The 13,483-nt window shown below is 43.2% G+C and overlaps 1 protein-coding gene and 1 long non-coding RNA gene across 2 annotated transcripts in view; both read right to left on the bottom strand.

The window, feature by feature from the left end:
• The window catches only part of LOC120981392, a 643,721-nt gene that overhangs the window by 287,294 nt on the left and 342,944 nt on the right, over positions 1–13,483 (bottom strand). The window lies entirely within an intron of this gene.
• The window catches only part of TDRD9 (tudor domain containing 9), a 147,551-nt gene that overhangs the window by 86,811 nt on the left and 47,257 nt on the right, over positions 1–13,483 (bottom strand). The window contains exons 7-8 of the mRNA XM_040410868.1: positions 3,886–3,966; positions 2,697–2,861 (exon numbers count right to left, since the gene is read on the bottom strand). Coding sequence (XP_040266802.1) covers positions 2,697–2,861; positions 3,886–3,966 — 246 coding nt within the window. The remainder of the gene's footprint in view (positions 1–2,696; positions 2,862–3,885; positions 3,967–13,483) is intronic.

The raw sequence follows: 13,483 nt of genomic DNA, 5'->3' as shown, positions 1-13,483 counted from the left end.
TAAGGCAGCTATACAACAAGTCAATGTTCAACCCTTTAAATAGGCCTTGAGACATGACTCTGATATTAAATAAGCCAGCATCTCATCTGCAGATGGCTGTTTCAGGATTTGGGAGGTACTATGTCTGCTTGCGGAGAGTGCCTTAATAGCAGAGAGGGGTCCTTTGCCGGCACCACAGCAGCTAGGTCAATAGAGCTTGACTTACCAGTTCTTTAAAGGATATAAATACCTTTGTGGTAATTTTTTGTGTATTTGCATTTGATTCAATCTTGGCTAAAATTCTTTTTTTCAATTAGTCTTTATTGAAAAACAGCTTGTCCTCTACAACTTTCTGTTTCTGTGTATTTGCTGACTAGCAGGTTCTCATTTCACACTGAACCCCCTCAGAGATTTGCTCTGGAGGCTCAGACTGCAGACTCCTAACAGCTCATAAACACTCAACACACCTTACCAGCTTGATAAGAATATGGCTTAAAGTGAATGAACACCCTTAGAGGGCATTTGTTTGATTATCGTACTGTTCTCATTTTCACCAAAAAATAATTATTTTAGTTGGTCTTTATTAAAAAATTTCAGCCCCTTTCTCTGTACAGCCTTGAGAGTCTCTAAGTACCAGGCTCTGTGTTTATACTGTTTTCCATCAGGCAGCTCAGCTGATGGCTATTTATCTCTGATGTCCTGACATCATAAACACTCATAGTGTTTACGAGCCGTTAGTAGTTCAAAGATAAGGGATACACATAGCCGCAGATAACAGCTCAAAGTGGAATTGAAAATAAAGAGCTCACAGCTAGGCAGTTAGATTTTTATGACAAAAACTGCTGAATATTTTTTTTTATAAAGACCAATTAAAAAAATGCAATCATAAAAAATTGCCCCCAATAAAGGTGTTCATAGCCTTTAAATTAGGTTTTATGAGCTGTAAGGAATGCAGAGATAAGAGCTACACGTGGGGCCATCAGAGATGCTGTCTGATGGGTTCAATGTAAAACAGAAAGCAAGCCAGTCTGCGATATACTGAAAGTGAAGGGTGTAGAACAAAAGTTGTTGAAAATTTTTATAAAAATGCATAGCCTTTTAAAATGGACAGATGTTTGAAAAAATAAATTGTTTTTCATAGTCTTTGATGCAGATTTTTGAGACATAAAATAGGGAAATTTGAAGGAAAGACTTAAAAAAATTGAGTCTATAAAAAAAATAGCGGTATTCGAAACCACCCTCATGAAGGCGTGTAGATAGCCAGCACCAAAGCAGCTCCCTCTCTCAATCCAACCCAAGAGTGATATGTATTATATGGCAGCCCATTCATTTGTAGGAGTGCTATGTGATACTATATTTATGGCTGCCAGACCTCATCAATGGAGTGACTGGTTTGTAAATAAGACTTGTGTTCCCTGCGGCTACGTAGCGACTGGTTTCTATGGGCAAGCATTTTTGTTAGAGAGTTTTGCTAAATTAGGCCGTCTATTAGGTCGCTTTCAGACGAGCGAGTGTCACGCTGCAGACTCGCAGCGCAGTACCCGTCCTGAACTTCCAGCACTGCCAGGGTCGAATAGCATTATAGTGATTTATGATGCTATATAACCCTTAGAGGTCTGGAATGTATTAGATAAAACTGCCATAATGCTGTCAGTTTTATCCAATACATTCCAGAACTGTAAGGGTTACATAGCATCATAAATCAATATAATGCTATGCGATCCTGGCAGTGCTGGAAGTTCAGGACGGGTGGTGCGCTGCGAGTCTGCAGCGTGACACTCGCTCGTCTGAAAGCAGCCTTAGGCTACTTTCACACTGCCGTTCAAAGCGGGTCCGTCTGATGTCTGCTCAGACGGATCCGCTCCTATAATGTAGACGTTTGTATCCGTTCAGAACGGATCCGTCTGCATTATAACTTAAAAAAAATTCTAAGTGTGAAAGTAGCCTGAACGGATCCGTCCAGACTTTACATTGAAAGTCAATGGGGGACGGATCCGTTTGAAGATTGAGCCATATTGTGTCATCTTCAAACGGATCCGTCCCCATTGACTTGCAAGTAGCGTTCAGGTGTCTGCTTGCTGAGCGGAGCGGAGGCTGAACGCCGCCAGACTGATGCATTCTGAGCGGATCCGCGTCCACTCAGAATGCATTAGGGCTGGACGGATGCGTTCGGGGCCGCTTGTGAGCCCCTTCAAACGGAGCTCACGAGCGGACACCCCAATGTAGGTGTGAAAGTAGCCTTACTGGTTAGCTCCCATTTGCAAATAGGGCTGAGCAGTTAATCAAATTAATTTGATTAATTCCCCCTTTTAGTGTCTTAAGATTTATATATTTTTTAAATAGTCATAATGATTTTTTTTTCTTCCATAGAGCTGGATGAGCGCAGGCTGTGTATTATCTTCAGTCCCTGCTGCCTGTGTCATTAATCCTGGCACGAAAGACAGGGACTGAAGAGACCCCGCAGAGGCTGCGCTGGTATAGTGCTGTGGATTACAACGGGAGCCCAGTGTTTGGGCGACACACCAGGCAGTCCTCTGCAGAGCCACACGTCACATGCTCTGTGTCATTACATACATGCGTGGATGGACCACAGGCTGAAGTAAAGTGCGCACGTGCAGTAGGCAGCCGCTTCTGCCATTTTTTCTCAAAAGTGGTTAGTCACTGCTGAGCAGGAGAAATGGAATGTCTGGTACTGTCAAAAGTAAGTTAATACATACCTTTATATTAGGAATTTGTTTCAAGTCATCCAGATAAAACACTTCAATATCATATGGTTTCCCTTCAACCTTGAAGATACATGCGGGGACCAATCTATTATGGATTGGCACCGCAAAATAATCAGCAAATTCTCTGCAGTTTATGGTGGCGGACATCAAAATTACCTTCAATTAAAAGAAATAGGTATATTATTGAACTTGAGGATGTTTGATGGTTAAAAAAAAATATTATAATAATAATAATAATAATAATAATAATAATAATAATAGTTTACAATTGGACTAATGCTCATTCAGATCAGATGGCATATCCACAGCAGAAATCCAATTGACAGCCTTGGATTTCTGACATGGATTCTATTTTCAGATTTCTTTATGACAGGTATATCCTAAATGTGCCCTTTAAAAGGGGTATTCTGGTTGTGTAAAGTTATCTCTTACTCACTGGGTAGATTGGCGGGGGCCCTACCGCAGGGACCCCCACCGATCACAAGAACGAGGACCCAGTAACCTGTTGAGCCCCCCAAAATGAACAGGATGACCATTTGCGCTCAGTCGCTCTATTCATTTCTATGTGAGCGTAGAAATGAATACAGCGGCTGTGCACATACCCGACCGACCGCTCAGTTCATTTCGGGGGGCTCCACAGGGTACCTGGACCTATTGACGCTGTTTATAAGTGCAATTCAAAGTCAGTAATGTTGTTTCAACCGGCACAATGCAAACTATTTTATATTTTCAATTGGCCTGCAGCAAAGTTTAGAAATTAATTTGAGTGAACATGAGAAAACTCTTAATCACAACACATTACACTGGTCACAGATGAATGCTACGTAGCCGCAGGGAACACAAGTCTTATTTACAAAGACTAACTAGGATCATTTTAACCCAGATTTACCCATCCTGCATATGGTGGGTTGGAAAAATGCAGCATGAAAGTAGAGAGGATGATTGCAGAGGGTAAGGAGATCATGATTTGAATTCTGAAAGCATCCCCTTCTAAGCTTTCAACAGCAATGCTCCAGGGCGCACAGGCGCAGGCAAAAACAGTGAAAGGGATAGCGCAGGATTGGTGGAGCTCCAAGAGATTTGACTTCCACTAATGGGGGATATGCAATCATTTTAAAAGATGGTAATATCCCTTTAAATTGGTTGTGAATGAAGCCCAATTTTTTCACAAATTACAGACCTTCACCATTCTCGAATTTGTCCGTAAAAGTTTGCGTACGATCATCAGCAGGAAATCCATTTCTTCTGTACGTTCATGGACCTATTAAAACAATTAAGTAGAATATGCATTATAACTACCATTTACATTTATGTTAAAAAAAAAAAATTCAAATGTCAAAAAAGTTCATAGAACATCCCAGCACATTTGTGTTTGGAAACCACTGGTACTGGTCTGTCACCACAAAATGCATAACAGCCATTTAAATGGGGTTCTCCAGGAATTAAGAAAATGAAAATACTTAAATATTACTTTATTATAAATATATTCCCAAATACTTTTCATTAGTTATAATGGCTCGTTTTGTCTGGGGAGCAATCAGGAGAAATAAAATGGCCGCCACCCTATTAGTCCACACAAAAGCCGTCCTAATCACACAGCAGGACAAGTTACTTCACAACACTGAGGTAAAGAGCCGTCTCATCCTCCTCTCTGCTTATGACCCTGAATACAGCTGATCAGATTTTGAGCTGAATCTCTGTAGGAATGGAGTTCATGAGGAGACATGAACTACAGTGAGGAGAGTGGGGGTTGTATGCAGTCTCCATTAGCACAGCCCTACATCGTCCGTCCTCTCTGTACTTCAAGTCCTCATGGACTCCATTCCTATAGAGATTCATCTGAAGATCTTATCAGCTGTATTCAGGAAGATAATCCTGAATACAGAGAGGATAAGGAAGCTCTTTGCCTCAGTGTTGTAAAGTAACTGGTCCTGCTGTGTGATTAGGACAGGTTTTGTGTGAACTAATAGGATGGCGGCCATTTTATTTCCCCTGATAATTGCTACCCTGACAAAACGAGCCATTATAACTAATGAAAGGTATTTGGGAATGTGTTTTTAGTTAAGTAATATTTAAGTATTTTCATTATTTTAATTCCTGGAGAACCCCTTTAAGTAACAGCCATCACATGGCCATTTTTAGCACCAATGAAAGTCTATGGGCTATTCACATAGTTGTTCTTTTAATGGTAAGTGAATAGTGGCAGTCAAAAAATAGGACATGTCCTATTTTTGCCCGTTTTCACGGCCAGACGGCCCCCAAAAAAAAGAAAAAAAAAAGACTGTTTTTAACAGCCGTTTAGACATGAGTGAACCGTTAACTAGAACAATATGGCCTTTTAGCGCTTTAGAGAAATAAAAAAAAATACCTCATCCACGCACAGCGGCAGTCACTCTTCTCTTGATTGAAAAGGACCTGCACTCAGCATATCGACTCATGCTGGGAGCGCACAGTGACATCATCACACTGAGCGCAGGTCCTTTTCAACTAAGAGACTGCCTCTGTGCATGCAAGTTGGATGAGGTGACTTTCTTTTTTTTGCAAATCAAAACATTACAGTTGGGGGCCACTATGGGAGACATTACTAATTCTTAGGGCCACTATGGGTGTGCTGCTACGCAGTTAAAATCTATATAGTTAAATTCATATATTCTATATTTGGTCATATGCTCCCATCTAGTGGCCGTTTTTGGTAATGCGCTTGTTTTTCTGTTTGTGATATCTGTCATTCATTTCATTGCTCCACCCCTTCTTCTGTGTACCTCACCTTCCTGTTTCTCCATACTGCTCCAGGCATTGAACAGGTACAAATGTATTCTCATGTAAGCTTACAAAAGCATCATCTTTTGACCGCACAATACCAGAATCCATCTGTTCTGCTGTACTGTTATCTGGCTTACAGAATAAAGAAACTTACACGGATAAACTCTGTGTTGGTGTCTGATAAGGATTGTCCGCAGTGATTATATCTGCTTATACATGCCAGGCATAGAGGTCTCACTAGGGATAAATCACTATTACAACAATCGAAGTCAGAATAATGGGAGACAGACGGCCATAAAATGGATGCACAAATGGTTCAAAAATGGCCATGAAAAACTGACAGCGTGTCATGTGCATGTAGCATTTTAGGACTAGCTCAGCTGAATGTAGTGATACCTTTCACTTAGCAATCTATTGCTCCATTCTGGGGAAAAAGTACTTCTAGTCCATATGTACATGAGAAATTAGGCACTGAGGGTGGTCCCAAGTCAGCCTGTGCACCCTTGCTCCTTTGCCAGCCCCTACCTCTCCTCGACTGAAAGAGTGCTGGTGCTGTCCCGTTCCTCTGCTAGATCCGGCGCCTGCGCACTAGGCTCAGCCTGATGCGCCGCGGACTCCTGGCAGCGGCTTCGCTGAGCGAAGTGCGCATGCGCATCAGGCGGCGCATGCGCACTTCGCTCAACGAAGCCGCTGCCAGGAGTCCGCGGCGCATCAGGCTGAGCCTAGTGCGCAGGATCTAGCAGAGGGACGGGAGGATTGCGGGGGCGGGGCTGAGGTGAGGAAGGCGGTGCTGGGCACCAGTCGGCGAGGGGTGCGGGCGGGCACCCTGGGTTAACGTAAAACCCCTTGGGCACCTTAGGTAGGTGAGTGACAGCTTATAAAAACCATTTTTTTGGGCTAATAGAGCCACAGGCAGGTTTAATAAGGGCAGTTTAGGATTCATGTTATTAGTACGGACCTGGCCATATGTTTAGCTTATAGGGCTCAAATCTCATGACAGAATCCCTTTAACCACCTCAGCCCCCAGTGCTTAAACACCCTGAAAGACCAGGCCACTTTTTACACTTCTGACCTACACTACTTTCACCGTTTATTGCTCGGTCATGCAACTTACCACCCAAATGAATTTTACCTCCTTTTCTTCTCACTAATAGAGCTTTCATTTGGTGGTATTTCATTGCTGCTGACATTTTTACTTTTTTTGTTATTAATCGAAATTTAACGATTTTTTTTTGCAAAAAAATGACATTTTTCACTTTCAGTTATAAATTTTGCAAAAAAAAACGACATCCATATATAAATTTTGCTCTGAATTTATTGTTCTACATGTCTCTGATAAAAAAAAAAATGTTTGGGTAAAAGTTATAGCGTTTACAAACTATGGTACAAAAATGTGAATTTCCGCTTTTTGAAGCAGCTCTGACTTTCTGAGCACCTGTCATGTTTCCTGAGGTTCTACAATGGCCAGACAGTACAAACACCCCACAAATGACCCCATTTCGGAAAGTAGACACCCTAAGGTATTCGCTGATGGGCATAGTGAGTTCATAGAACTTTTTATTTTTTGTCACAAGTTAGCGGAAAATGATTTTTTTTATTTTTTTTCTTACAAAGTCTCATATTCCACTAACTTGTGACAAAAAATAAAAAGTTCTATGAACTCACTATGCCCATCAGTGAATACCTTTGGGTGTCTTCTTTCCAAAATGGGGTCACTTGTCGGGTAGTTATACTGCCCTGGCATTCTAGGGGCCCAAATGTGTGGTAAGGAGTTTGAAATCAAATTCTGTAAAAAATGGCCAGTGAAATCCGAAAGGTGCTCTTTGGAATGTGGGCCCCTTTGCCCACCTAGGCTGCAAAAAAGTGCCACACATGTGGTATCGCCGTATTCAGGAGAAGTTGGGGAATGTGTTTTGGGGTGTCATTTTACATATACCCATGCTGGGTGAGATAAATATCTTGGTCAAATGCCAACTTTGTATAAAAAAAATGGGAAAAGTTGCCTTTTGCCAAGATATTTCTCTCACCCAGCATGGGTATATGTAAAATGACACCCCAAAACACAGTCCCCAACTTCTCCTGAGTACGGCGATACCACGTGTGACACTTTTTTGCAGCCTAGATGCGCAAAGGGGCCCACATTCCTTTTATGAGGGCATTTTTAGACATTTGGATCCCAGACTTCTTCTCACGCTTTAGGGCCCCTAGAATGCCAGGGCAGTATAAATACCCCACATGTGACCCCATTTTGGAAAGAAGACACCCCAAGGTATTCAATAAAGGGCATGGAGAGTTCATAGAAATTTTTTTTTTTTGGCACAAGTTAGCGGAAATTGATTTTATTTATTTTTTTCTCACAAAGTCTCCCTTTCCGCTAACTTGGGACAAAAATTTCAATCTTTCATGGATTCAATATGCCCCTCACGGAATACCTGGGGGTGTCTTCTTTCCGAAATGGGGTCACATGTGGGGTATTTATACTGCCCTGGAATTCTAGGGGCCCTAAAGCGTGAGAAGAAGTCTGGAATATAAATGTCTAAAAAATTTTACGCATTTGGATTCCGTGAGGGGTATGGTGAGTTCATGTGAGAATTTATTTTTTGACACAAGTTAGTGGAATATGAGACTTTGTAAGAAAAAAATAATAATTTCCGCTAACTTGGGCCAAAAAAATGTCTGAATGGAGCCTTACAGGGGGGTGATCACCACAGTCATTGATCACCCCCCTATAAGGCTCCATTCAGATGTCCGTATGTGTTTTGCGGATCCGATCCATGTATCCGTAGATTCGTAAAAATCATACGGACATCTGAATGCAGCCTGACAGGGGGGTGATCAATGACAGGGGGGTAATCAATGACAGGGGGGTGATCAGGGAGTCTATATGGGGTGATCACCACAGTCATTGATCACGCCCCTGTAAGGCTCCATTCAGACGTCCGTATGCGTTTTGCGGATCCGATCCATCTATCAGTGGATCCGTAAAAATCATGCGGACATCTGAATGGAGCTTTACAGGGGGGTGATCAATGACAGGGGGGTGATCAATGACAGGGGGGTAATCAATGACAGGGGGGTAATCAATGACAGGGGGGTAATCAATGACAGGGGGGTAATCAATGACAGGGGGGTAATCAATGACAGGGGGGTAATCAATGACAGGGGGGTAATCAATGACAGGGGGGTAATCAATGACAGGGGGGTAATCAATGACAGGGGGGTAATCAATGACAGGGGGGTAATCAATGACAGGGGGGTAATCAATGACAGGGGGGTAATCAATGACAGGGGGGTAATCAATGACAGGGGGGTAATCAATGACAGGGGGGTAATCAATGACAGGGGGGTAATCAATGACAGGGGGGTAATCAATGACAGGGGGGGTAATCAATGACAGGGGGGTAATCAATGACAGGGGGGGTAATCAATGACAGGAGGGGTAATCAATGACAGGGGGGGTAATCAATGACAGGGGGGGTAATCAATGACAGGGGGGGTAATCAATGACAGGGGGGGTAATCAATGACAGGGGGGTAATCAATGACAGGGGGGTAATCAATGACAGGGGGGTAATCAATGACAGGGGGGTAATCAATGACAGGGGGGTAATCAATGACAGGGGGGTAATCAATGACAGGGGGGTAATCAATGACAGGGGTAATCAATGACAGGGGGGTAATCAATGACAGGGGGGTAATCAATGACAGGGGGGTAATCAATGACAGGGGGGTAATCAATGACAGGGGGGTAATCAATGACAGGGGGGTAATCAATGACAGGGGGGTAATCAATGACAGGGGGGTAATCAATGACAGGGGGGTAATCAATGACAGGGGGGTAATCAATGACAGGGGGGTAATCAATGACAGGGGGGTAATCAATGACAGGGGGGTAATCAATGACAGGGGGGTAATCAATGACAGGGGGGTAATCAATGACAGGGGGGTGATCAGGGAGTCTATATGGGGTGATCACCACAGTCATTGATCACGCCCCTGTAAGGCTCCATTCAGAAGTCCGTATGCGTTTTGCGGATCCGATCCATCTATCAGTGGATCCGTAAAAATCATGCGGACATCTGAATGGAGCTTTACAGGGGGGTGATCAATGACAGGGGGGTAATCAATGACAGGGGGGTGATCAGGGAGTCTATATGGGGTGATCAAGGGTGAATAAGGGGTTAATAAGTGACAGGGGGGGTGTAGTGTAGTGTAGTGGTGCAACATATTACTGAGCTACCTGTGTCCTCTGGTGGTCGATCCAAACAAAGGGGACCACCAGAGGACCAGGTAGCAGGTATATTAGACGCTGTTATCAAGACAGCGTCTAATATACCTGTTAGGGGTTAAAAAAAATCACATCTCCAGCCTGCCAGCGAACGATCGCTGCTGGCAGGCTGGAGATCCACTCGCTTACCTTCCGATCCTGTGAACGCGCGCGCCTGTGTGCGTGCGTTCACAGGAAATCTCGCGTCTCGCGAGATGATGCATAGATGCGTGACTGTGCGCAGGGCTGCCACCTCCGGAACGCGAATCTGCGTTAGGCGGTCCGGAGGTGGTTAAGCCAGCCTCACATCTGCAACTAGCTCTTTAAGGACACAAGTCCTATCTCAAAGCACATCACTTAGAATTAGCTTTGCTAGTTGAGAAAGGGGGAACTTTCGCTGGGTCTTATTTCTGTATGGACAGCCAAGGGAACTTTACTCTAATGTACAAAATCCTTTATTACCATCACTGCCCTGTGAACTTGTAAGCAAAGATGACATTTACAGCAGACTGGATTCTGTATATGGAACTTGCAAATGCAGTAATGGTGCAGCTATGACTGTAAGGATAAATTCACACAGAGTTTTTGCAGGAGGATTTGAAACAGATTTTCCTGCAAGTTTTTCAGCCAAAGACAAAAGTGGATCCAGCAAGTATAAGTCCATCCTTTATATTTCCAGTTTCTTTTGAATCCACTTCCGGCTTTGGTTGAAAAACATACCTCAAAACTTTCTCCAAAAAAAAAAACTCTGCATGAACCTAGCCTAACAGCTTATGTGAAATTTATGACTAAGCATATGCAAAGACAGTCTTACAGCGGCAGCTAACTGCCACCACTTGCTCCGTTCACCTGTCCAGATACCCTGGCCCCGGGGGGCGCAGACCCACCTCTCTCTCTCTCCTCTTCTTCCCTGGCTACGGTTTTCCCCGATTCCCCAGTACTCTGCACCGGTGGGTCAACTGTCAAATAGCGACTACTCCAGGAGGTAGCAGCCTGGTGGCTCCCCTGCAGTCCAGATCCCTGTACACGGGTTGAAGTGTGAAAACCAGGATAACACCCTAAGGAATAGCCCTGATATAGCGGTTCCACACCCACTGTCCACAACAGAATGTATTCTCCAAAAAAGATACAGGCGACAGTAAGGGAGGAAAAAAAAAGGCTATGGACAAATTAAGCAAGTCATTTTATTCTCCAAGGGTAGTACTGGGTACTGGAAAAAAAAAGACCTGCTCTAGTGCAACCAAAAGGTCACCCCTCTGCTGACATTTCAGGAATGACAATGAACTGCCGGGAGGATTTATTGGGGGGGGGGGGGGGGGAACCATGCAAAATAAAGCAGGTTTTCATCTTATAAAGAGCATCCACATATAAAACAACATGAACAAATGTAAGGCTTATTTAAGAATGCGATATCCTACTTCAGGTAAACTTTCTCATTACATTTCATTATACCAGACATGAGAATAGAGAAAAGGATCAGAGAAAAACACCCATGCTGACAATTTACAGGACATACATACATATAATTATCTTCAGGTCATTCAGAGTGTCAGAAGAAAGCACTGGTGGCCTCTCAAAGAAAATGTATAATCTATATTTGTTTTTCACAAATTTAAACCATAAATTGATACATATTTTTTTTGTAATCTTTATTTTTTCAAGTTCGATTTTTTTTAAATTCCATTTTCTGTACATAACTACCGTATTTTTCGCTTTATAAGACGCACCCTAGGTTTTAAATGAGGAAAAATAAGAAAAAAATATATTTTTCATCAGACCTTATATCAGACCCCCATAAATATCAGGACATCGGATCAGACCCCCATATCAGGACATTACATCAGACCCACATATCAGCCCTCCATGTCAGACCCCATCAGACCTTATATCAACCCTTTATTTAAGACCCCCATCAGACCTTTATTTCAGACCTCAGATCAGCCCTCAATGTGAGACCCCCATCAGACCTCAGATCAGCCCTCAATGCGAGACCCCCCATCAGACCTCAGATCAGCCCTCAATGCGAGACCCCCATCAGACCTCAGATCAGCCCTCAATGCGAGACCCCCATCAGACCTCAGATAAGCTCTTTATTTCAGACCAGACCTCAAATCAGGCTTCATTGTCAGACCCCCCATCAGACCGCAGATCAGTACCTTTATTTCACACCCCCATCAGACCTCAGATCAGCACTCAATGCTTAGTCAGTGCGTGTAAATGCACCTTAAAGGGGTTGTGCAGGCAGTAATTATTGATGACCTATCCTCAGGATAGGATTCCAAGATGAAAGATGGGAGCATTTTCACCCAAAGAGCCTTTATTTACAATTAGTCCGTGAAGAAATGTACAAAAAGGTACATAAAAAGCAGCAACGTTTCAACTAATACCTAGTCCTTGCAATATTTGTTGCACTATCCTCAGGATAGGTCATCACTATCTGATTGCTGGGGGTCCAACAACCATGCCAATCAGCTGTTTGAAGAGGGGGGCGGCGCTCCACGCGAGCACTAATTCCTCTTGATTACACTGCTCGTCGTCTTGAAAGTGCAGTGTAATTACAAGTACTCACTCCTTTCACTCGAATTACACAACGCCACCGCAAGGGAGACGACCTGTAGTGTAATGAAGAGGATACATCACTCCTCTTTAACCCCTTAGGGACCGGGCTCATTTTCACCTTAAGGACCAGGCCATTTTTTGCAAATCTGACTAGTGTCACTTTATGTGTGAATAACTTTAAAACGCTTTGACTTATCCAGGCCGTTCTATTCAAAACTGATTTTACAAACGTCATTAACACTTTAGGTGTTCCACAGGAGTTAATGGTAAATGGAGATAAAATTTCAGAATTTCGATTTTTGGACAAATTTTCCATTTTAATCCATTTTTTCCAGTAACAAAGCAAGGATTAACAGCCAAACAAAACTCAAAATTTATTGCCCCGATTCTGTAGTTTGCAGAAATACCCCATATGTGGTTGTAAACTACTGTACGGGCACACGGTAGGGCGTAGAGGGAAAGGTGCGCCGTGTGGTTTTTGGAAGGCAGATTTTGCTGGACTGGTTTATTTACACCATGTCCCATTTGAAGCCCCCCTGATGCACCCCTAGAGTAGAAACTCCATAAAAGTGACCCCATTTTGGAAACTACGGGATAAGGTGGCAGTTTTGTTGGGACTATTTTTAGGGTACATATGATTTTTGGTTGCTCTGTATTACATTTTTGTGAGGCAAGGTTATCAAAAATAGAAATTCTGAAATTTCATCTGCATTTGCCATAAACTTTTGAGGAACACCTAAAGGGTTAATAAAGTTTGTAAAATCAGTTTTGAATACCTTGAGCGGTGTAGTTTCTTAGATGGGGTCACTTTTAAGGAGTTTCTACTCTAGGGGTGCATCAGGGGTTCTTCAAATGGGACATGGTGCCAAAAAAAAAAAGGCCATCTAAGGCTACTTTCACACTTGCGTTCAGAGCGGGTCCGTCTGCATTATAGTTTAAAAAAAATTCTAAAGTGTGAAAGTAGTTCAGACGGATCCGTCCAGACTTTACATTGAAAGTCAATGGGGGACGGATCCGTTTGAAGATTGAGCCATATTGTGTCATCTTCAAACGGATCCGTCCCCATTGACTTACATTGTAAGTCTGGACGGATCCGTTTGCCTCCGCATGGCCAGGCGGACACCCGAACGCTGCAACCAGCGTTCAGGTGTCCGCTTGCTGAGCGGAGCGGAGGCTGAACGCTGCCAGAC

This window comes from Bufo bufo, chromosome 11, assembly GCF_905171765.1.
Source record: "Bufo bufo chromosome 11, aBufBuf1.1, whole genome shotgun sequence".
Classification (NCBI taxonomy): domain Eukaryota; kingdom Metazoa; phylum Chordata; class Amphibia; order Anura; family Bufonidae; genus Bufo; species Bufo bufo.
Note: the sequence above shows the minus strand (reverse complement) of the source record. Positions and strands in the feature narration are given on the sequence as shown.